Source organism: Myiozetetes cayanensis, unplaced genomic scaffold (genome assembly GCF_022539395.1).
Source record: "Myiozetetes cayanensis isolate MyiCay16 unplaced genomic scaffold, myiCay2020 scf5-8, whole genome shotgun sequence".
Taxonomy (NCBI): Eukaryota; Metazoa; Chordata; class Aves; order Passeriformes; family Tyrannidae; genus Myiozetetes; species Myiozetetes cayanensis.
The window spans coordinates 715,401-738,766 of NW_026087742.1; the positions used below are offsets into that span (position 1 = coordinate 715,401).

The following is a 23,366-nucleotide window of genomic DNA, read 5'->3' on the forward strand; positions in this document are numbered from 1 at the left end:
AAGATTTTAAAGGCAGCAGGAAAAAAAAAATCATTTGGTCTTGAAGAAAAGCTTTCTAGGTGTGCTGGTTTGTGCTGGGGCTAAGGAGTCATAGAATCCCAGAACAAGGGTGGATCGGATCTGGGAGGAACCAGGGAACCAGTAAATGATCAGACCATGGACAGAGTTCAAATTCCCACCGGGCTCCTCCTGTAGCCTTTTATAGCCTGTTGAAACATCTTCACGCCCAAGTCCCCCAGCCCAGAGAAGAATAAGAACACCACAAAGCAAAGAAATCCCTGCATTAGCACTTTCCCCCCTGCCCTTTCAGCCGCATAAAGTGGTCTCATGAATCCCCGTCAGAAAAAGGCAGGAAAATGTCCTCTTTTTTATAAGAGTATGTTTTTTTCTTCCCTTTTTTAAAGGGAAAACCTCCACTTTGGGTGGTTTATCCCGCAGTTCCCGAGAGGTGCCGCGCGAGGGCAGCCCTTGCTCGGGTTCTTTTCCCATCCCGCTCCCAGATCCCGCCGTGCCCTCGCCGTACTTGGATCGCTCCAAGTGCCTCCCCCTCCCTCCGCTGCTCCAGGGGGGTTTGCAGCCTGCCGCTGGGCTTTGGGAGAAAACCTGGTAACTGAGGACACCGCTTGGAAAAAAAGCTCTGCGAGAACCGACCTCTTCCAGTCTGTGCCCAGGGTGTGCTCCCCAGGGGCTTACAAAAATGGTCTGGGCAGAGCATCCCTGGCGTTTCCAGGGAAGGCACTGGAAACCCAACCCTGATGTCTGCTAGGAGAAAACAGGCACAAATCAATCCTACGGGGTGGGGGGTGAGGAAAAGGGGAAGCAGCAACACATCGGGTTTATCTTCCTGAGCAGGACACTTCCAAACTCCACTGGCCAAGCCTGAAAAGGGCAAAGAATAGGTTTGGCTTTCACCTTGAAGAACAGCAGAGTCAGGCTGGGAAAGTCAGCCAGCACTGATGGATCCCTTCCATGGCTCAGGGGCCAGGCTCAGCCCAGAGACAACCGGTTAAACCCTCCCTTGGTACTAAAAAAGCCCACGTGAACTTTTCAGCACTGCGTGCTATTTCTGGAACACTCTGCACCTCCAAAACTAGAAGGCTGAGGGCTCTGATAAGAATAATCCCAGCACAGTTTGAATTGGAAGTGACCTTAAAGGTCCTCTCTTTTCAACCCCCCTGCCATGGGCAGGGACACCTTCCACTAGCCCAGGTGGCTCCAAGCCCCTCCAACCTGGTCTTGGACACTTCCAAGGATCCAGGGGCAGCCACAGCTTCTCTGGGCAACCAGTGCCAGGGCATCCCCACCCTCACAGGGAAGAATTTCTTCCCAACATCTCATCCCAATCTCTCCCCTATTTAGTTTAAAACCATTGCCCTTTGTCCTATCATTATCCATCCACATAAGAAGTCAGATTTTAAAGAGCCCTCTCCAAGTACTAAAAGGGGCTGAATTTCCTCAGCTGAGGACCAGGGATACAATCCAGGCAGCAACAAAACCCAAAGTAATCTGCTGAAAGGAGCAAAAGGACATGAGCTCTCTGTACCTGCTCAGTAAAGGAGGTGCAGAGATGGGGCTGCCTTAGCTCCTTGTACACTCACAGGCAAAACCCCTCTCTGAAACCACAAAGATTTGCTTAAACTACCCTGGGTGTCCCATGCAGGGACAGTGCAGATGGCAGAATATAAAACACAGAATCATTAATGCCAGAAAAGACCTCCAAGACCAAGTCCAACCATTACGCTCACACTCCCAGGTCCACCACTAACCCACAGTCCCCAAGCACCACACCTACACATTTTCTGAACACTTCCAGGTCTGCTTTTGGTCAGCCCAACCCTTCCTCTCCCGCTCAGAGCCAAGGCCCAGCTGCAATCACCCAAACCAGTGCTGTAGCACAGACCCAGCCACACAGCACTGCGACACCCAAGGCACCGAAGGCAGCCTGCTAGTTTTGCCCAAGTTTATTTCTAGAAATTTGTACAAAAATTGATACTCTGTAATACAATAATCTATCAAATATGACAGATGAACATTTGTCTTTAGAGGCAAGACTCCAGGAATGTGAAGTACCATCCTCTTGCATGGAAGAAAGGCACATTTTGGAGCTTAAGATACGCTCAACTGGACGGTTCAAAAGGCAGGTCAGACATGCAAGTAGTGCAATGTTTCAGATTTAGACATAAACACGTTATACTCTGAAGAAATCTCACTACAAGCAGCGTTAACATCCACGTAAACAGTTCATAAACACTTTTAAAAAGTAGCTCACTTTAGATCCTATGTGTGAAAAGGCTACTCCTTTACATTCACTGGACAGAACAGGTAAAAGCCATCTTTGGGCAGAAGTTAATCCTAGACTTCCCCAAACACTGTCGGGATCCTGCATGAACAGTCCCACTGCATTCAACCCCTACAGGGTCTGCCACACCAGGGCCACATCATTGCACCACCCCACTGCTCCTAGAGCTTATCCTTGGCTATGGAGGGATCCCAGATTTCCAGCCACCTGCCTCTGTGAAAGCAGAGCCTGGGACAGACCTGCTTCTGAACGGGCATCCCAAACACAGTGATGGAGTCACAGCCACCAGAGCACCCCCCACACTGAGGCCCAGACTCTTCCCTTTTGGTTTCCTGCACCATCTGTCAGAGGTGCCACAGAGGCTGGCACAGCCCAGCTGTGCTTCCAAAGAGGGCTTTTCCAAAGCAGAGATAGCCCCTGTGCTACATGAGCACATCCCAACATGGCCCTTGTGCAACGCTCCTGTGACACTGCTCTGCTGGTCAAACCAACCTGCTGCTCTTTAGCTTGAAAACCAGATGGATCCTACTACTGCCAAAATAGCTTGTGCTAGTGGGTACAGCAGTTGTAGGAATGTTTCTATCCATTGCTGGTGATCCAACAGCATTACAGAGCAGATTCCCAAGGCAACCATTTCCCCCATCCAAATCCTCACAGCAATGGGGAGCTGTGCTTTTTTTTTTTTTTTTTTTGGATAAAAGATGTTTGTAATGGGATTTATCTAAAGTAAAGCCTTTCTTTATTATTTTAAAAAGTGGTCTAGCAATACTTTAAACACTCTCTTTGGAGGACACATACACCCACACATGCTTTCAAGTTCACGATGACAGCTTGGACTCCTGGAGAAGATGTGTTGGTTCTGAGAAGAGAAGGTGCTGCTGAGCCACTGCCTTCAGTTGACTTCCAAGACCTCAGTCTCTGGCAGGCCAAATTTGCTCTTATATTTGTCAAAGAGTTTGATCAGGGAGTCCACATATATGCTGTGGTAGAAGTCAACTTCCTTCTGGGACGGATTATCAATTTTGGGGATGGTGATGGGCTCTCCAACTGAGAAAAAGAGGGAAAATCCACACATTAGGTTAAATGCCCCTCTACAACTTGGAGATTTGTCATCTATGGCCACAGCTGTGGAAGTTCAGCACATCCACCCTTGCTGGTATAGCAGAGGCTTGCCCAGTTCTCCCAGTTTTAGCAGTCTCTGAAGCACAACTGTCCCGTCCCATCACCCCCCCCAAAGGGGGGACATCACATCTGCAGCAATACCAGATCCACTTTAGCTACACAAATTCCACAGAGCAGAGCCTCTAACTGTACAGGGTGGTTGGGAAGTCCCATTTCTGTTTACAGCAGAGTGAAAAATCCCCCCTCAGTGAAAAAGAACCAACAGTCAGTTCTTGTGTATTCCCCTACACACCCCACAAAAGCAAAGCTGACCTTTCTCTCCCCACTCCCTCAAAGCCTTAATGCCTTGGGTTGGAAGACTCAAATGCAAGTTTTAGGTTCAGCTTTAAGATTCAGCCATCAGACAGCTCCCCACTGCCAGTCCTAAGGCTGTGGGGACCAGGCTGCTCCCAACTTCGGCCATCCAAGGGCAGAGAAGGGAGCAGCTACAGCACCTTTTTCCCCCCCAAAAGGGCTCACTTGCAAAACTGTCTGGAAGTACAACATTCCAGGAGGCTTGTAGCCTCTGGAAGCTCCTCTAGCTCATTGACAGCTGTGCTGGGAGGTTTTATACAGAAGGGAAAGCAGTTTCATAGTCACAACTCCAAGATCAAACTATAGCAGAGGTATGGCATAGACTTGAGTGTGCTCCCACCTAGAGAGGCACACAGCATGTACCAGAACCTTACCAACAGTGGTGATGGGCTTGGAGTAAGGTAACAGCCCCCAGCTGTTGGAGGAGAAGAGGCCACGGCCGTGGAAGATGCAGGGAGCAAAGCCAATGTGCTTCTGGAACTTCTTCTGGACCCATCTGCCCCAGGAGCCCTCCTCGAAGATCACCTGCTTGTACACCTCGTTCTCCCCAAAGGAGTACACGGGAACCAAGTCCGCTCTGGAAGGACAGACAGATGTTAGGACCCCACACTCCTGGCCTGTCCTACACCCCACACCCACTGCTGAGGGCTCCACCAGGCTGCACTGTTGCTGAGATGGCTGTCCAGAGCTTTTCTTGCAGCACAAGGTACTGACACATAAGTCAGCCAGACAGGGCATGATGGAGTGGATCCACTTTTAAGGCTTGCAAGAGAATTCTACTGGCCCTGGGCCCATGAACACTGTGCAGTCAGGCACTGGACACGCTTCCATACATCCCCAACTCCTGTTTTTAATGAACAGCTCATTTCAGACACATGGGGGTCCACAAGGAGCACAGGTGATGCCCCATGCAGGTTCCTGACCTCTTGCTGTCCCAGAAGCCGGAGGATGCTCCTGTGCCTGGCGCTCTGGGCAAACACCACAGAACACAGCAACACTGGAGATAAAAGGATCCTTCCAAGGTATCAGCAGCTTCAGGGGACAGAATAGAACGGTTTGAGTAGGGGGGGACCTTTAAAGGCCATCTGGTGCAACCCCCTGCACCCAGCAGGGCCCTCTCCACCCAGACCAGGCTGCTCAGACAGAAGCCCCTCCCAACAGCAGCAGCGCTGCCCCAGCCCCAAGGCTGCCCCAGCCCCTTACCCGTGCCTCAGTGCCAGCTTCACAAAGCCCTTCCTGTTCCTCAGGGTCACCGAGTTCTTGCCCGGGGTGCAGTTGAGGGACTCAGCTGCCCCCCCCACCACGATGATGATGGCGTTGCCGCTGCCGTTCTTGGACAGGATGTAGTCGATGCTGTCCCGGTTCACGGGGCAGATACCTGGGGCAGGGGACAGACTGAGGGTCAGGCTGGGAGACTGGGGTGACCCCGAAGCCACCAGCCACACTTGCAGCACAAAGTGCGTGCCTTGATTCCAGGTTTTGTCCAGCTCCCCCACGGTCACAGAGCAGGGTGTGCATTATCAGGCACCTCCTCCCCAACCAAAGAGGCAGTTCTTAGACCTGGCAGCACTAGGCCTGGTCATAAACTCCACCAACATCAGCTCTCAAAAGCTTTATCAGAAGACTTCAGCAAAGATTTTCCTCTGCACTTAGTGATGCCAATGGTGTTTGTGTCAGACATGCCTCCCTGTAAACTGTACAGCAGGATCTCATTTACCTTTAGGGTGGAAGAAACTAGCTGTGTTATTTTGATGGATAAGAGCCTGAATGTGAGCAATTCCTCAGCACAATTTAGTGCCATAGGTTGTCCTTTGGGACAACGCTTCAGTGATACAAAAAGAATAAATGGACAAGGCTTTGGAGACAGATCCATGAATTCATTTAGAAAATAATTTATTTTTCCTGAAGCAACATGAAGTTCTTGCATGGCAAGAATGCAACCCTTTGCTGTCCTGGGAAGGAAGAGATGTATGGGACTGGGTGCTCAGATAAGTCCAAACTCAGAGAAGTGCCTGGGAAGGTCTTTCCCTCTATCCTGCACTGGAAGAGACAAGACTCTCCTCAGCTTTAAAAAGCAATTCCTGCCCAAAACACCATTCCCCACTCCAGGGAAATAAAAACCCAGTGAAAGAAGGTACCTTTCATCTGTAAGAATGAGAAGAAATTTGATTCTCTGCTCTTTAAACTCACTTCTATCCTACAGTTGTTGCCAGAGCTTGCTCCTGCCTCACATTTTCATCCTGGATAAGCCAAGGAGAAGTGAGATGCCATCATTTACATTCCCCTCACACAACACAGCTGACCCAAGAGCTTCAGGTCACTGCCCTGGGAAGACAGCATTACACTAATTTTAGAAGCTGATTTTGCACATCTCATGGTATTTATTACTTGAACCAAGAACTAAATGATGAACAGGCCCTGGGGAATTAGACAGGGCAAGTCTGCAAGCCTTTGTGTCTGTCTGGGCATCAAGGTCATCACCTATCCCAGCTCCAGATGAGAGGGGAGCAGGCACATTTGAGACAGATCAGCTGGATTTGAAGATGAGAAGCTCATTTTTTTTTCAGCACTCTGAACACTCTTCCTCTGAAAGGCTCAGGCTGTGCTCACTGCTCCAGCCTTCCCCCTTCTGCCATTCTCCATACTAAACACACAGCCCAGGCTATCAGGGGCAGCACAGATTTGAGTCCAGCCCTTTCCCACTCGTAGCAGGAGGAGATTCCTGCAGCTCACAGCTGCACCAAATCCTGCCTCCAGAAAATGCAGTGAGACACAGGGACAAGGACAAGTGCTGAATTCTGCCCTTTAGCACATTCACACAGTCTACAGGATTTTCTGGCCATCTCCTCATGCCTTACAGGACCCTTGCTGCAACCCTACCTCTAGGAGGCTGTAAGATATTGTAACCATTGCTAGCAGTTGTAAACCACCTAACTGTGTATTGGTGCAGTGTAAGGGCTCGTTAGAATTGCACCCGAAGTGGCTCATCCACAAAAAACAAAGGACTGAGGGAATGACCTGTACTTTCCAAGGGATGTTAAAGCCTTTGTAGCCTCATTAAGTTCTAGTACAGGAAAGTGAAGGCAGATGATGGCTTTCAGAAAGTTCACTTTGTCACACCTATAGCCTTGCTTAAATCCCGAGTTCAGAGGAACTGGAATTTCCCACTGGTTTACCCACAGTGCTCAGGGACAGCCAAGCCAGCAGTGACATGGCTAATATCTACTCCCACCTTCCTTCCCAAAACAGGGAAGCAGCTCTGGCTGGCCACAAGATTTGTCTGCCAGTCACAAACTAAAAGATTGAACATGTTTGGGTTTTTTTTAAATATAGGAAAGCTGATGCTGCATGGAAACTTTAGCAGCATATCACTAAGTTTACAGGCACGATGGGCTGGAAAGCAGATCCCAATTCCTCATGCACTGCTATCCTGTGGAATTCCCAAATTATGGACTTCACACAGCAACTTGCAGTAAGATGAAAACTAGCTGGAGATACTGCCCTTTCTAGGCAAGGACAAGCACCTTTTGTGCATCAGATCCAGGCAGTTTTTCCTCTCCCTCACCAACTGAAGGCAGTAATCTTGGAAATAGTCAATCCTGACAAGTCAGAGCCAGGCACGCTCCCCCACTGTGCCTCTTCCCAGCCTCCAGACTTTATTAAGAGATCTGTTGTAAAGGCATTTATTGGTGAATCAGTTCCAGGAACAGAAAACAGGGTGCTGGACTGCTCAATTCGTGGTCTCTAAGTGTCACTCCCTCACCTCTACCTAACCTATGGGCATCCTCACTGAAGAGGGAGCTCAGGCCATGCCAGAACACTGTTTTTAAAGGTTTTAAAAACATAACCTACACAGCCCTCCAGCATTAAAGCCCTGGAATCCATTAGAACAGACCCAATAATGTCATTCAGCAAGCCTGTATCACTGCCTAATCCCTGTGACCCTTCTCTAGGAATATATTCAGGGAAGGGGCTCTTCTGAACAGCTGGAACCATGGAATGCCCAGACTCTTCCCTCCTGGCAGGCACTCACATTTATTCCCAGCTTCCTCCTGACAACTCCACGAAAGCAACACATTTGGGGTGGTGCTCCCAGATGCAGCACAGTGTGCTTGCACTTACCCCCAGACATGAGGTAGTCCCTCAGGATGGGCATCCTGAAGTTCCCAGCCAGGGTGGCGAGGTATGGTCGGATGCCGGGGAATTTCTGGCTCACGCCCGTGGCCTCTGTGCTGAAGTTGCAGAAGGCACCCAAGCCCATGATGCCGTGGGGGTGGTACCCAAAAATGTAATTCCTGGTGGTCAGCAGGTTGTGGGTTTTAACCAGCTAGAAGAGAAAAGAGAGCTCATGTGAAGGCAGGTATTTTCAGGAAATAAATAAAAATGGGAGAAGAAAAACATCTTATCCCACAGGTTTTTCTCTCTTCCCACCAGGGCAGCAGTCTAAGAGCTGGGGTATGGGCTATCCCAGATTTCAGAGGCCACTTAGACTTCAGATTCCCAAGCAGAGGGAGCAGGGTAATCAGGCTGGTCTTGGACACAAACAGGAATTGGGCTTAGGTTGCTGCAGCCTGTGCCCTTTGCTCCTCCCTAAGGAATCCTTGCACACCTCTTCCCCAAACCAACCAAGTTCTTCAGTCCTGTAGCCACAGCTACGCCTCCTTCCCTCTCCCACCACATTAGTGGCTCACATCCCAGTAGGAGGGCGAAGGAACATAAAAATCACTGTCCCAGAACAGAAGCAAGTTTACTTAATGCCTGAAAAATAGACCCAACCACTTAATGCGCCTGTTGGCCACTTTCCAAGTGGTAAAGCATGCAGAAGGGTGGTTTACCACTGGAAACTATCCCCACTTTCAAGAGGTTTTGCCCTGGCCTAGATGCCAAAGAACTTCAAGCCATGCACAGCCACGCTGTGGTTCCTGCAGGACGTGCTCCAGGAGCTGGGATTGTACTGCTTTGGAGTTGTGCAATATTCCTATAACCATTTACTGCTGTTTGCACGGCATGGACACTCCAAAGCTGTCTTAGGCAGCACAGCACAACCCAGGCCCTGGCACTGCTACTGCCAGAGGGGGTTTTTGATGCTGTAGGGATCAGCAGCATCTCATGTGCCAGAGCAGCTTCCCCTGGTGGTACACAAGGGGTCTGAGGAGGCACAGCAGGGTTCTGGCATTGTCCTGCAAAACTTGGGATCAAATTTAATTTTTTCCCATATGTTAGAATAGTTTGGGTTTAGAAGGGACCTTAAAACCCACCCAGTCCCACCCCCTGCCATGAGGAAGGGACATCTCCCACTATCCCAGGTTGCTGCAAGCTCTGTCCAACCTGGCCTTGGGCACTTTCAGGGATGGGGCAGCCACAGCTTCTCTGGACAACCTGTGCCAGGGCCCCACCACCCTCACTGTCAACCCAGTGTCTTCCCAATATCCAATTTAAATCTGAACTTCAACAGCACCAGTTTTTGCCAACTGCAGCACCCCAGCAGCTGGAGCAGGACCTACAGGCGGCACCTTCGGTGTGAGGTGACAACAAATGCCCCCCATCCCTCAAACTCTATGTGCAAAGGCCACTCTGCATCAGCTCCCATAGGAAAAAATGCAGCTTTCCGAGACGTCAGAGCAGCATTTCCCACCCCACTGCCCTGGCCAGGAAGAGTTTTGGCACTGAGTGAGTCCATCCTGTCGAATCCCAGTGCAGGGAGCTGAAGTGCCATTGCAACACACTGAACCAGTGTGCCCAGAAACTTGACTCCCTCCTCCCCGTGTCCCCAGAGCTGTCCCTACACGAGGCCACATCCCCTGTGCTATTTAGGACAGCTACTGGGACACAAGCATGACACAGCAGCAGGGTCAGCAAGGTGCCTGCCCCTCTCCGTACTTTCCTCTGAATCTGAGGTCACATGGAACTCCAGGAAGAGGACACAGAGTCTCTGCAGAGCCCCACTGCCTATCCCACACCAAGTCATCCTTTCACCTCCTTTCCCTTCTTTCCCAATTAGCAGACAACTTAGCTGTCAATCCCCAGGATGGGAGGGCTGTCCCTTGGTCCATTAGAACAGACAGGGATCACAGGCTACAGACCAAAAAGCCACACCAGCAAAGAGTGGAAGAAAAAAGCAGCTCTTGCTGCTTCCATCTGTCAGCTCTTGCTCAGATGTAGGAGAGACTTCCACAACAGGCTGCCCAGGAAGTGGTGGAGTCCCCATCCCTGGAGGGATTTAAAAGCCATGTGGATGTGGCACTTAGGGACATGGGTCATTGCTGGGGAATGGTTGGACTGGATGATCCAAGAGGGCTTTTCCAACCTGAACAATTCTCTGAGTCTGTGGCTCCAGGCCCTGTGGCTGCAGACACACATGGCTTGGCTGGGCAGACACTCCTGTCAGAAGCAGGGTGGTGCTTTCCAGGCCTCATCTTTCACCTGCCCCAAGCACAGCTCCTTTAAAAGGAAGGCAGCTGGAACAGGGGGGTTGTCCTTGTCACTGGAGCACGAGGCCTCTGCGTGGCAGGGCCACACATCTCATCCAGAACACACGCTGTCCTCCTGCTCCAGCCCCTCCACCACGTGCAAGGACACCCAAATCCCAGTGGACCATTGCTTGGATACCTCGTGTGAGCCCCTGCCAAGCTGCTACCTTATCACTGTGTTTGCTTTCCAAGAGCTCCTGGTATGGAGCTGTGGGGTTGGCAACACCCACCACAGTCACCCACAGCACTGAAAGGGGTGTGCAGGGATCCAGCCCACCCCCAGCAAGGCACAAGGGGAATATCTGAGCAGCACTGGACACTCAGGGGGAATCAGATGCTCCCAACAGGGACTTGCAGGGCTGAAAGTCAGCCTGGCAACCACCAGACATCAGAGATGCCTGTGCCCTTCCACAGGTCTTGGATCTGCTAATGCACAAACTCAGCCCAGGGAGGGTCTGACCTACCAAAGGCAGAGCCTTTATCTCTCCCTAAATTTAATCTAGCAGCAGGAACTTTTGAAATGCCATAATCATTTATTTCTAGCCTCAAGCAAATTTGAAGGTGTCCCTGCCCTTGGCAGGGAGGTTGGAACTAGAATGCCTTTAAACATCCCTTCCAACTCAAACCATTCCACAATTCCAAGAGTGAAGCTTTCCTTAGGAGGCTCATCCCTCACTGCTGGTTTTCCTGCATGTTTCCCCTCAACAAGCAAACACCGATCTGCCCCCTCAGCTTGCCCCAAGGAATTTCTGTAGTTGTCATTTGACAACACTATTGCAACAGTTCTGAGCCTCCAAGCTCTTCTGCAGCTCCTTGGAGCCCCAGTGCTCCCAGGATGAGGCACAGTCAGCATGTCCCTGCTGCATCCATGCTGGGAATGAAGCTGGACCTTCCCCCCACTGCACCGACACACCCGTTCCCAGCTGCTGCCTGAGCCCAAACCTGCTCCTTGGGGAGCAAAAGTCCATCCCTCTGCCTAATAACAGATTTCCTCACCCAGACCTGAGCCTGCCTTTAAGAAGCAATAAACCAGTGCAGTGGTGTAAAGAAAAGTAACGTGACTATCCCGAGTGCCAGAGACCCCCAAAGAAGCACATTGCCAATTTTATCTGTAGGAACGGGACAAGCAAGTGGCACATTCAGTAGTGGAGAAAAGGGCTGCAGGGCCACTGCAGCTCCGAGCCAGGAGCCAAAGAGCAGGGTGAAAACCGGTGCTCTGGGTGGGAGCTGAGCAGCACAGTGACCATGGGAGCCTGCAGAGAGCAGAGAAGCAGAGCCCACCCTGCAGCATCCAAGCAGCAGCTCCAGTGAGCACTGAGCCTCCAAAAACAGCCCAACAACTGCAATTGGCTGCATCACACCCAGCAGTGCTGTGGAATGAATTATCCCACCTCACCAGCAGCACAGGCCAGGACCTGAAGACCCCTCCAGGCTCCCAGCATTATATCACACACAGAATCCCAGACTGCACTGGGTTGTGAGGGACCTTAAAGCTCATCTTGTTCCAACCCCCTGCCATGGGCAGGGACACCTTCCACTAGCCCAGGTTAGGACAAAGCAACCAAACCCTTCCCTTTCCATCCCGTAACTCACAGACAACAACTGAGGAGCTTTGCCAGGAAGCCAGCCAAGCCACAGAGTACAGACAAACACTGAGGGGAAAAAAGGACACTTTCTGCAGCAATTCCTGCTCTGGCCAGCTGCCTGCTCTCCCATCTCAGTGAGCAGGTCTCCCTGCACACACCTCAAGTGCTCACAGCCTGACAAAGGTGAGCCAAAGGTCTGCAGCCCTGCTATCTGAAGTGCTGTTGATAAGCAGCAGCTGTGCTCACATGCCCAGGTGGCTTCTTTTACCCCAAAAAAAAAAAAGACCTTTAGATGGGGGCCCTCCCATCATGGCATCATCACACCAGCAGGATGGGCTGGGGAGGCTGCTGGGACCTGGCTGCTCCAGTGCAGCACCACTGGAGAGCTTGGCCTTCACCCTCAGCTCCAGGGTATCTCCCTGGAACCTTCCTTAGCTCCTCCTGCACTGCTCAGATTAAGGCGGTATTTGCAAGCCCAGCCACTAAGCAGTAGACAAGCCTAAGCCCCTGCTGCCCTAAAATAGCTCATTGCTGTCAGAGCAGCTGCCTGGAGCCCCAGAGAATGTGGCCAACCACTGCTCGAGCTGAGTAACTGCTTTCCCAATCCACCTGGTGTTACAAAACATGGCTGGTATCTCCAGGTACAGGTACAAGAGTCCTGCTGGTGTTTCAGACTCGGGTGAGACCAGCTAAGTCAGCACAAACATCAGAGCAGAGCCTGATTCTCACACAGCTGCTCTGATACAGCAAACCAAGTAGAAGGAAGAAATCCTTCCCTGTGAGGGTGGGCAGGCCCTGGCACAGATTGCCCAGAGAAGCTGTGGCTGCCCCTGGATCCTTGGAAGTGTCCAAGGCCAGGTTGGACAGGACTTGGAGCCACTGGGATAGTGAAAGGTACCCCTTCCCCATGGCAGGGGGTTGAAACAAGATGGTCTTTAAGGCCCCTTCCAACCCAAACTCTGGCCTATGATTCCTGCAGCAGCTTTGGACAGCCCTGCAGCCACCAGCTGTCACCCCAGAGCAGGAGTCACCCCCAGCTGTCAGCCCTCATCTTCTGGCCCCTGCATAAACCTGGCTCAGCTCCACCCCTCAGTGACAAAGGAACTGTGGCCACAAGGGGTGCTCAAAGATGGGCTGTGTGAACCAGCAGCTATTTACCTAAAAACCAGCTGAGAAAGTTCAGTTTATCTGCCCCATCTCATCTCCAAACCTACTTTACCAACACAACTGTTTGACAAACCTTTAATATCCACAGTGGATCTGACCTGCAGGGCTTGTGCAGAGCACGTTTCCATGAAGACAGGGATAAATACACTGTCAAAGGAATGGGGAAACAACAGAACCAGCACTACTGGTGACCCTTTGGAATCAAGTCCCAAGGAAAACCAAGCCTGTTTTAATCCTCAGCAACATCAAGGCAGCAGGGATTTCTACAGCACTGAGGCCTTGGTACTAGAAGACAAATCTGAGACCATTTTCAACTCAGCTCTCCTTTAGCCAGGAGACCTGGGCTGTGCAGGCAAAGTGAATTTTCCACGTACACTTGCCAAGAATTACCTGTTAACAACAGCAAGTTTCATGGGGGACTTGGCAGCCCTGGGTTAATGGTTGGACTTGCTCTTAGAGGTCTTTTCCAACCCAAATGATTCCATGTTTCTAAGAGTACAACAAGAGGTTTGTTCACCAGCAGCACGTTTGGGCACCCTGAGAGTTCAAGTGACTTTGCAAAGGAGAAATCCAGTGTAAGCTGCTTTGGCATCCTGCTGGAATTGGATTCCCTGTTCCTTCCTGAGGCTGGACTATCTTGGGGCTAGGTAGCTCAAAAGCCATGGCAAGGTCCCTCCCTCACACTCAGGCTGAATAAACCTTGCCAGCAGCCTTACATAATAGTCCTTTCAGCTGTGTGCCCTTCCAAAGGGATCGAGTTCCCTCCCAGCCCAATCTGACCCCTGCTCCCTTCCCAGCCCTTCAGCCAATGCTGTAGTCCCAGAGCAGCCCTGTCCTCTGTCTGAACATACCTGAACCAGCAGGAAAAACACAGGCATGTGGTGAGCAAGCTACAGGCTGGAGAACTGCAGCTCTTCCCACTGCTGGAAACCCCCTTCCCTAAAGCAAAGAGACTCGGGAGCTGATCTCACTGCTCCCTGGGAAGGGCTAAGGCTTTTGGGGCACAGGGCTCCCAGTTATATATATATATATAATGTATAAATACATCCCAGGGAAGCAGTGTAATTGGAAAAGAGACTAAAACTGATTATGAGGGGAACAGAGTTAAGGTCAGACACAACACAGGACTCTGCTGCAGCACAGTCCTGAATCCCAGAATGGTTTGGGTTGGAAGGGACGTGAAAGATCATCTCATTCCCGCCCCCTGCCACGGGCAGGGACACCTTCCATTAGCCCAGGTTGTTTCAAGTCTTGCCTAACATGGCCTTGGACACTTCCAGGGATGGGGCAGCCACAGCTTCCCTGGGCAACCTGTGCCGATGTCTCCAGAAGCTGGAGAGGTGAACAGGGAGCTTGGTCTCTCTGCTCCAGGCCAGATGGCCTCAGGAAATCTGGTACGACCATCAGAAGCAGCAGCTTCTGCCAGCCCTGCTGCCATCACCGGTGATGCATTGCAGATTTTCCAACCACAAGCAGCAGTGTGACAATAACTGAGCCGTGTCCTGCTGACAGTTCAAGGTCACAGATGGACTAGTGCAGGTACAGCAAGACACTAAAACAGTTAAGTCCCAATGTACAGAGTTAAACTGCTACTTACTCTTATTGGAAAATAATCCCTGAAGTACCTCCATATAGCCCAGTTTCTCACCCACTGGGATCTTCTTCCCCCTGAAGAGAAAAAAGGACCATGTTTTTAAAACCCTTTCTGCACGGTTGCCCATCGCAAAGCCCAGAGGACTCCAGAGGGTTTTGCTGCCTCACCAGAGGAACCAACACTTTCACTGCTCCAGTGGGACACCTGCACCTTCCACTCAGATCAGGAGGAACCATCCATGCTCTGGAATTCAGGGTTCTTCCAGCTAATTAAGGCCTGACTGCAAACTCAGGGTAGAACTTGGCTTGGTAATCTGTTCTTGGGCAACAGACAATTCAAACTAGAAACACTCAGACTCATCCTTTGGGAAAGGCCAAGATCCTGGATGATCTCAGTCATCTGGAAGCAATGGAGAACTGTGCTAATCTGGCTTTAAAGGGAGTTGTCATCAAAGCTTGTTGCCACTGCTGCTTCCCAGACCTGGTTTCTACAGGGCTTTTTTTCTGAAATAAAGAGTCTTCTGCTTAATTTGCAGCAACACTGACTCTGTAGAAGAGCCACGGCATAATCTGATCCTTGCAGGAGCTGGAGAGCGCAGCAAGGCCTGGAATCTTTTTGTAGCTCTTTCTGACCTACAGAAAGAACCTGAGCCTTACAAACACATTGCTAAAAGCCAGCAGTGGCATGACATTAGTGAATGTTATCTTGTGTTGCCCTCAGCATCAATAAAACTGCTCGTGCCAAAGGCTGACATTTAAATGCTTCACTGAAGAAAGCCTTTGGTCAGTGATTCAGCCCCTGAACACTCAGTCCCACTAAGAAGGGAAGTCACCCATTATCAGGAAGTGCTTCTTTGTCTAAACATGTGCACTTAAACAGCAAGGATCTGTTCTGCAATATTTACCTTTCTTTGGTGTATTCCAGTCAAACACCAGCCAGGCTAAATATAGAACAGCAATGGCCCAGCAATCTGTGCACAGGATGTACATGAGGATTAAAGTGCAAGCAATACCTGCAGGGGGCCAGGAAAGACAAGAAAACAAGGTTGCATCAGGTTTGGGTCCACATTTACACCCCTTGCCTTTTGACCCTTTTGTGCTGAAGTCTCAGTCTGATGTCACTAATCCTCAAATTGAGCTGGATTTAGCTAAAAACTCCTTACAAGTCAGCTTCCTCTAGAGCTCTGGAGAACCTCAGCCTTCCTTCATGGTGCCTCCAGGTGTCTCTTTACCATATTTCCAGGCAGGGCAGCTGCTTCACCAGCCAAGAACAAGACCTGATGACTGCACTGAGCATCCTCCTCCAGTTTAACTATCAACACCACAGTGGAGCAGAGCAGCCTGAGGTTTCACATAACCCAGAGACAAACAGTCTGTTCTGGTCTAACACAAACACTCCTTGCCCAGCTCTGGTGCCTCCTGGATGGAGACCAAGCCAAAGGAAGGCTCTCCTGTTGCAGTCACTTGCATCAGTTACCAGTTGTTTCTAAGAAATCTCTGTGGATATTCCCATGAGTGACCCAGGTAAGAGATTTCCAATTGCCCCAGTCTGATTTGCAGACATGAGCTAAACACCAGTTGGTCTTTCCACAGCTCCTGTGACTTTCTAGAGCCATTTATTGCCAAAAATATACTAGTATGTAGATGTGGTTTACAATATCCAATCCCCCTACCCCCACCCCCCCACAGTGCACATGCAGGAATTAATGCTCACGTAAAAGTTAACATTCTTGCATTAAAACTCTTCCAGAATTAAAGCAAAAATAGCTCTGCCTTAGGCCAAAAGGTATCACTTACCCATGATAAGGAAAGTCAGAACCCATTGCAGCACAGAGATGATCTGGAGCTGTTTCTCTACTTTGGATTTCGACAGCCAGAACAAATCCTGCAGAGCAGAAAGAATGTTCGATCCTGTGCCTGAGGGGAAAAACATTAAAGACATAAAGTTACATTTGCACACTGGGCAAAGGGAACGATGTTTTCCTTTCAAACAGAATCATACAATGAGGGATCATCAAGTCCAGCTCATAAAATAGGAGGTCTTGGATCAATGTGCAGTTTGCTTTTAGAGCAAGGCTTGTTAAAGGCTGAGACTTCCCATCCTGGAAGGGGAAAGGTTGCCCTCTGCACACATCCAGCTCTTTTGGGAACACTGGTGGGGGGATTACTGAGTGACATCAGCTCCCCCCTGAGCAAGGCTTGGCCATAAAAGCACAGAGGATGTTAACACATGTCCCTAACACACACCCACCTCAGACTGCCAGTTCCTGGAAGTGGTGTTTGATAAGAGCAAAACCCATGAGCTCACTAGAGATGAAGATCAGATCAGCTGCCTCCAACCACAGGCAGGCAGACACCAGGCTGTGGGGCTGAGCTGTGCCATCCACCCTCACCAGCCCTGTTGCACAACTCCCATGTGCTGCTCAAGGAAAGCTCTGTGCTCCAGCACAGCCCAGGAGATGGCTGAGCAACACCTCAACCCACCAGCCCGAGGATCCACAGCTCCAGGGGTAAGGAAAACTATCACAGTCTCCCTAACGCAGTAGATGGGGAAGGAAGGAGCTGAAAGCCACTGTTGGAGGAGCTTAAGATATTCAAGGGGGGAGAAAACCAAAAAGCTGAAGTGAAAGACTTGCTTTCTATATGAGGAACCACCCACTGGTTTTTGCCAGTACGCTCAACAGCCTCCAGAAAGAAGCACTTGCAAGTGGGTTTCCCTTCATTTCTTTATTTTACAAGCACTGTGATGACTGGCTAAAATGTAAATCAAGCTCCAACCAGGCTTATTTACATACTTCATTTTCTGTTTAAGGGTCAGCCTGTTATTAGAAGGAACATGAAAGAAGCTGTTACACTGAATGGGTTCAGTCCTTGCTGACATGACCCTGCCAGCGGTGATTCCACAGCAAGTGCTCACACTCAGTCAAATGGAAGTGATTGCAAACAGCTCCTTCTCTAGATAAGAGCAGGCACAGGATTTTTGGTAGTTCCCATGAAGAAATTTTTACTGACGCATCCTTTAAATAGTGAAGAATCTGTTTCACAGGAACAAGGGTCGATTTAGATTAGATAAGGAGGGGTTTTTTACTAGGAGGGTGGTGAAACACTGGCACAGGTTCCCCAGAGAGGAGGCAGATGCCACACCAGAGGCTGCAGCCTAAATCCAGAGCCAGCCCACCCAGCTCAGACCCTTGGCTCTGCTTAGTCCATGTTGAATGAACCATCCTGGTAATGGCTTGGGCATTAACTACTCCAAGCAGACCAAGATTTAGGCAAGGGTAGATGATATCACCACAACTGCCAGTAAACTAAGACCTGAAGCACTAATCCAGGATGAAGCAGAGCTAGGCAGCTCTTTGCAAGATAGCATAGTGCAGTATTAAGTCTGAGGACAACCAAATACAAGTTTAAAAGAAGCTTGTAGCAGTAGTGGTGTCACTGGCCATATGCCTACCTCCTCAAAATAAGCCAGAAGCCTTAGAGATGATTTGTGACCCACAATAAAAGCCCAGCCCCGTGTAATTAGATCCTTCCAACACCTGCACTTACACCACCAAAACGTCTTTGGCTTGGTAAACCCAACACTGCAGCCTCGGATCAGCTCAATCCCTCTCTCCTCTTCCCAAAGGGAACAACTGTTTGCCCCTCCAGATGAGAATTTGGACTGCAGCATTCTCTGGATGCTTTAACACATCCCAGGCATTGCCAGCCCTGCAAATGGACAGTATTGGGTAGCACAACTCAACCTGTCAGCTTGTTTGCCCAACCACATCCAGCTTGTTGTGTCAGCTCCTCTGGACACAGGCAAGGCACTGCTCTGGCAGACAGCTCTGAGCACCTGCCCTTGGACAAGTGGTGTCCTGGGTCAGTTATTTGCTGAAAGCAAAGACATCCTTCCCAGAGAACAAGATCCCCCACAGAAGAGCCCGTAGTTACCATGGGCTGAATAATATTAACACTTAATTCCCAGTTACGGATAATTAGTCCAATGGCAATGAGAAGGACTGTGGGGATGGGATGAGTCACCTGCAAGTGTCTACCTTTGCACCAAATCTGCACACCCAGATGAACCCAGTGCATCAACTGGGCAATTACAGAATGTAGGGCTGAGATGCCCTTCCCAGCCAGTCCTGAACTCTGTGCACATCAGGTCAGACCTAACACTTTGTGTGTTCAACCCTCCACCCAAGCCTTGCCTCTTTTCTCCTCCAGCTGCAGGAGCCAGGAGGCATTTTTGGACAGACCCTCCCTGCTCTGGAGAACCAGGCCAGTTGCTGGTGACAGAACAGAAGAGCTTTGACAAATCAACAGATACGTGAGGTTTTCTGGCGCTCAGCTACAGCAGAGAAACCCAACAATGACACTTGTGTTCAGGGCATTTAGGGAAAACCCTTCCTTTTGAGGGCTCACCTGTCAGCCCACACGGAGCACCCTTCACATGTTAAAACCCCAAGGCATTTCCTCAAACTCTCAGGAAACAGATTATCCTCATAACCGAGTTTGACAAGGCCCAGCAGACATAACTACGATCAAGTTTGAGGCAGGAGGATCCACCAGCCTTCTGTACCCCTTTCCAACAGTCTCTTCCCACATTTGAAACCCTACAGAAACCCAGAGCTGCCCCTTCTGCTGCTGAGGACAGGGGTTTGTCCCGTGCTGGCCACCCAGCTGCCACCTGCAGCCTTCCAGGGCAGCTCAGGGACATCAGCCAGCTGTGCCCCTCCTGCTCATGGGCTCACTACACCTCCATCACTGACTCCAGCAAACATCAAATGCAGGAGTTGCTACCAAGAAGATCCTGGAATCAGTGGAAGGGTTTGACCAAGCATTTGACTCATCAGGGACAGCCTGAGCTGCTCTTCCAGCACAGCCTATTTCAGATAAAGTACTCAAACAACAGGATTTACCTGGGGAGGGAAGCAGAATCCAGGATCCCAGGAGTGGAAGCAAACAGGACTTCACACCTGGGCACCAGAAAAAACCCAATTCACAGCACTTAATTAAAAAGCAGCTGAAGAAATTAACTGAGAGGAAGTGCAAGTGCTACAGATGAGTTAAAAATACACTGAACGCTTGTTAAAAGCCAAGCGTCATCTGCCCCCTTTTCCAGACAATTAGCATGTTAATTCTCGGCCAGGAATTAAACTGCATCACACAAGATTATTTAGAGGAAAACCAAGTCAAATCTGTCAAAGCACAAGGTGCAAATGGACATTTGGAGCTACGTATTTGGCACTGAAGCTGAAACTGGAGGCATAACAAAGCCAGGTAAGATAAACACCCCAATAGCAGGATACTGAGGAGGACCCAGCCTGCCATGCTAGAGTAGAGTCCACACAGAAAGCTGCTGCTACAACGGGGACACCTGTAAAACCCCCTGAGCAACACAAGTTCCTCTGTGTCTGGGGTTTACTCAGATGCCCCAAGCACAAGCATATTCACCAGATAGGGAACAATTTGTCAGGGAAATAATGAGTAACCAGAGCAGGGTGTAGTTATCCTGCCCTGTGCACAGCTTTAGAGCAGTTTGCTCCTGTCCCAGCAAACTACACAATAATCCCATATTATTTGCAGGAAAGTGTGTCTACAACTGGAGATCAACAGCACCATTAACAGGGACACACAACAACAACGTTTATATCCTAATGTTTATATTAGGAAGGAGCTGGGATTCTCCAGACCAAACAAGCAGATCTGCTATGGCATTTACCTCAGGTTAGTTCCACATTTACTCACAGCACTTGGCCCTCAGTCTGCACACTCACAGCTGTAGGGGAGGTTAAAGGGATGTCACCATGAAGTCCAGCTGCCCCAGACCAGCCAATACCTTTAGATTTAAGTCAGCAAGACTTCCCAGCTCTGGACAGGAGAAGATGGACCCTCCTACTGCAGCTCGTTGGTGTGACCAGAGCACAGGGGGCTCTGAGAGAAGGGCTCAGCAGGAGCAACACGTGCCAGGCAGTTTTGCCGGGAGGAGACACCCCAGAGCAGCCCAGGGATGCTGTGCCCGCCAAAACGGCAGAAGGGAGGTCTGTTAAACCTCAGGTGCAGCCTAAGAACAACTGCAAGGCAAGGCAAAGCCACCTTCCTCACCCCAAACTTCTGACAGAGGGAGCAAGGTTAGCAAAGGTACTCCAGCACAGGACAGCCCTTCCACGCTCTAGCCACACTAGAATCCTCCCTCAGGAGAGGGGGATGAGAGACCCCCCTGCTGCTCTGCCAAACACAGGGACCGAGCTCCTGGACAGCCCGTGGCCAAAGTGGGGCAGGACGAGGAGACAGCAACCCCTCCTACCCAACCCAGGTGTGTCAGAGCATCACCCAAACCTGGGCACTGGCCCAAGACCTGCTCTGATTTTTGCAATACAGGGTTGGTATCCAAGGAAGTTCCCCTGAATACACACAGGGATGGAGAGAGAAGCAGATGCCTGAACCTTGGTTTATTTTGTTGGGGTTTAGTTGTTTATTTGGGGGCTTTTTGCTTGTTTTCAAGTAGGATCAGACTTAATTCAGCCGAAGTCACAGGCACTAGGGCAAAGCCACATGCCAGGGAAGCAGTAAGACCAAAGGACAGGATGAGCCATTCAGACACTCACCCTGCCTAAGTCAGCCCTTCACACAGGTGAGATACTTGAAAAAATATTCAGGGAAGTGGGAAAAAAAGTCTAGTGGGCTTGTTCTAAACATCCTCTGTAATGGGGAAGTCATCCAACACGAGCCCCCACGAACAAACTGCTGCACCTCTGCCAGTCTTTGATCTGCAGGGTCCCACATCACCAGCCCCCAAGCCCACCGAGTCAGGGCTCCTCTGGGAGCCACCTGGGCTCTGCTTTGAAAAGCCAGGCTTTGAAGCTGGTCCCGTGCTTTGCTGCCCATGGCCAGGCTGCGGTCCTGGCAAGGGCTGTGTGGGTGGATGCTGCAGTCACCAAGGCAACACCGGGCAGAACACACGAAAAAACAAGTTAAAAAGCACAAATATCACTGCAAGACCCCCACGAGGCACCTCAGAGGAAAACTGACCTGAGGAGAGTTAAGACAGCTTTCCATCGCTAATCAGGATTATCTAGAGATGAGGCCAATCACTGTCCCTAAACCACACTCCATTTTGAATAATGCACGTGTCCCAGATCCATCATTAACATGCCAGTGCCAACAAGGTGGCCGCTGAGGTCCCAGGTCAGCCCTACATATTTTATAGGTCTCCTGAATTATTTATTCCCTGCACTTGGCTCGCTGTGAACCCTCAATTTATCAGTTCAGGTGCTGCTAATTCGAATGCCCTCTCTCGACTCAAAACATCGCTTGTCTTCTGCTGGTTGTGTAAGCAGGAGATGTTATTTTAAGAAGCAGATAGGAGCACAGGAAACACATGGAGGTTTTCTCTCCAGTCGGTTCACAACTGATCCTTCAGATCCATCTCTAGTGTAGTCCTGGCAGACACGAGCACCAGCTGAGCTCTGCCCGCAGGACTCGGTGCAAAAGCAAGAGCTCAAGGGTTAATTCACCAGGTTCAAGTCCTTTCAGCTCTGCTAACGATTTGCTTAATCAACAAGCCATTTCACAGGTCTCTTCATCCCAGGAGGTATTAGCGGCGCGCTCTTGGAGGGCAGAGAGCCTTTCACTACACAGGGATCACTGAAGGACCCTCCCCAAATCAGGGGCTAAATCGCCGTCCGAGCGCATTTTCATGCAGAGCTCCCGCTGTTCACAAACCCCGACTTCTGTCCGTAGGCAAGCACCCCTGCAGATGGGGCACAAAGCTCTACCCAGCGAAACACTTAACACCTGCTGAGCTTATTCCTGCAGGATCCTCCGAGCCGCTTCTACAAGCGGGCAAGGGAGCCTGTGCTTCGGAATTTCCTACGTTGTCTCCGAAGCCTGGACCCAACATGTCCCAGCGTGCAGGGAAGCGTCGGGTGTCTGCGGCAGCTCTGCCCACGATGGGTGTCAGCCACTGACACCCTCCCCGCTGCTCTCACAAGGCTCTTACCAGCACGAAGAGCTGCAAAAACGAACTTGGAGGGACTTCTTACCACGAACAGGGGCTGAACGCTGAGCCTTCAGCTCCCCACTGTAAAGCAACAACGAACAGCGACGTGTTGCTGCTTTCCCCTCTCCTGTGGATGCAGGGGTGGGAACGCAGGATTACAAAACGGTTGGATTCGATAAATTTAGGAGGCCTCTTCCAACCCACATGATTCTATGAGAATAAGGCTGCAGCTGAGTTTTCACCGCAAAGCTACTACACTTTTCTTCCTACCATCACAGAAAGGGGGGAAAGGACTCGTTTATAAGCAAGTGTCCCAAGCCCACGTTTTGCCCAGGCGCAACCTTGCCTGGACCAAGCGGAACCGTTTCCAGCAGCCCCCGGGAGCTCAGCCCGAGCCTGCGAGGTCGCTTAAAACACAAAACCTGCGCAGAGACCGGTAATCCTCAACCCAAGAAAAGCTGCAGCCGCCTCCCCGCCATTGCACATCGCTCTTCCCCTTCCTTCCCCCCCGCAAACAACCTCTCCTGCCGCAAAAAACGTAAGGGGGGGGATCACAAAGGTGTTTCGGTGCCGCCCCCACCGCAGCCCTTGGACCGCGGGAACGCCGCTCCCGCCCCGCAGCATCCTCCTCATCCTCCCCCTCCCCAGCCCGGTACCTCGCAGCACCCCGGAGTAGGCGGCGATGATGGTCTTCATGGCGAAGGGGCGGTCAGGACCCGGGCACGGCCATGGGATGGAGAAGCGTCCCTGACTCCACTGCCCGGGGCAGCCGCGAGTGGGAGAAA

General features: G+C 50.7%; 2 protein-coding genes across 2 annotated transcripts in view; one reads left to right on the plus strand and one right to left on the minus strand.

Annotated features, from left to right (window-relative positions):
* The window catches only part of WNT11 (Wnt family member 11), a 202,779-nt gene that overhangs the window by 175,717 nt on the left and 3,696 nt on the right, over window positions 1–23,366 (plus strand). The window lies entirely within an intron of this gene.
* Window positions 1,947–23,366, minus strand: DGAT2 (diacylglycerol O-acyltransferase 2). The gene is made up of 8 exons (XM_050331845.1): window positions 23,238–23,366; window positions 16,389–16,508; window positions 15,497–15,604; window positions 14,596–14,666; window positions 7,898–8,102; window positions 4,979–5,153; window positions 4,150–4,352; window positions 1,947–3,346 (listed from the first exon to the last, which is right to left on the minus strand). Exons 1-8 carry the CDS (start codon window positions 23,275–23,277, stop codon window positions 3,192–3,194), a joined length of 1,077 nt encoding a protein of 358 aa, XP_050187802.1. The 5' UTR covers window positions 23,278–23,366; the 3' UTR covers window positions 1,947–3,191.

What these genes read in the sequence shown, in the direction of transcription:
- DGAT2 (XM_050331845.1), bottom strand. Translation starts at nt 23,277, where the DNA reads ATGAAGACCATCATCGCCGCCTACTCCGGGGTGCTGCGAG. An exon ending in TCTGACTTTCCTTATCATGG is followed by an intron (nt 15,605 to 16,388) that starts GTAAGTGATACC and finishes GGCCCCCTGCAG; the next exon opens with GTATTGCTTGCACTTTAATC. An exon ending in GGGATTATTTTCCAATAAGA is followed by an intron (nt 8,103 to 14,595) that starts GTAAGTAGCAGT and finishes TTTCTCTTCTAG; the next exon opens with CTGGTTAAAACCCACAACCT.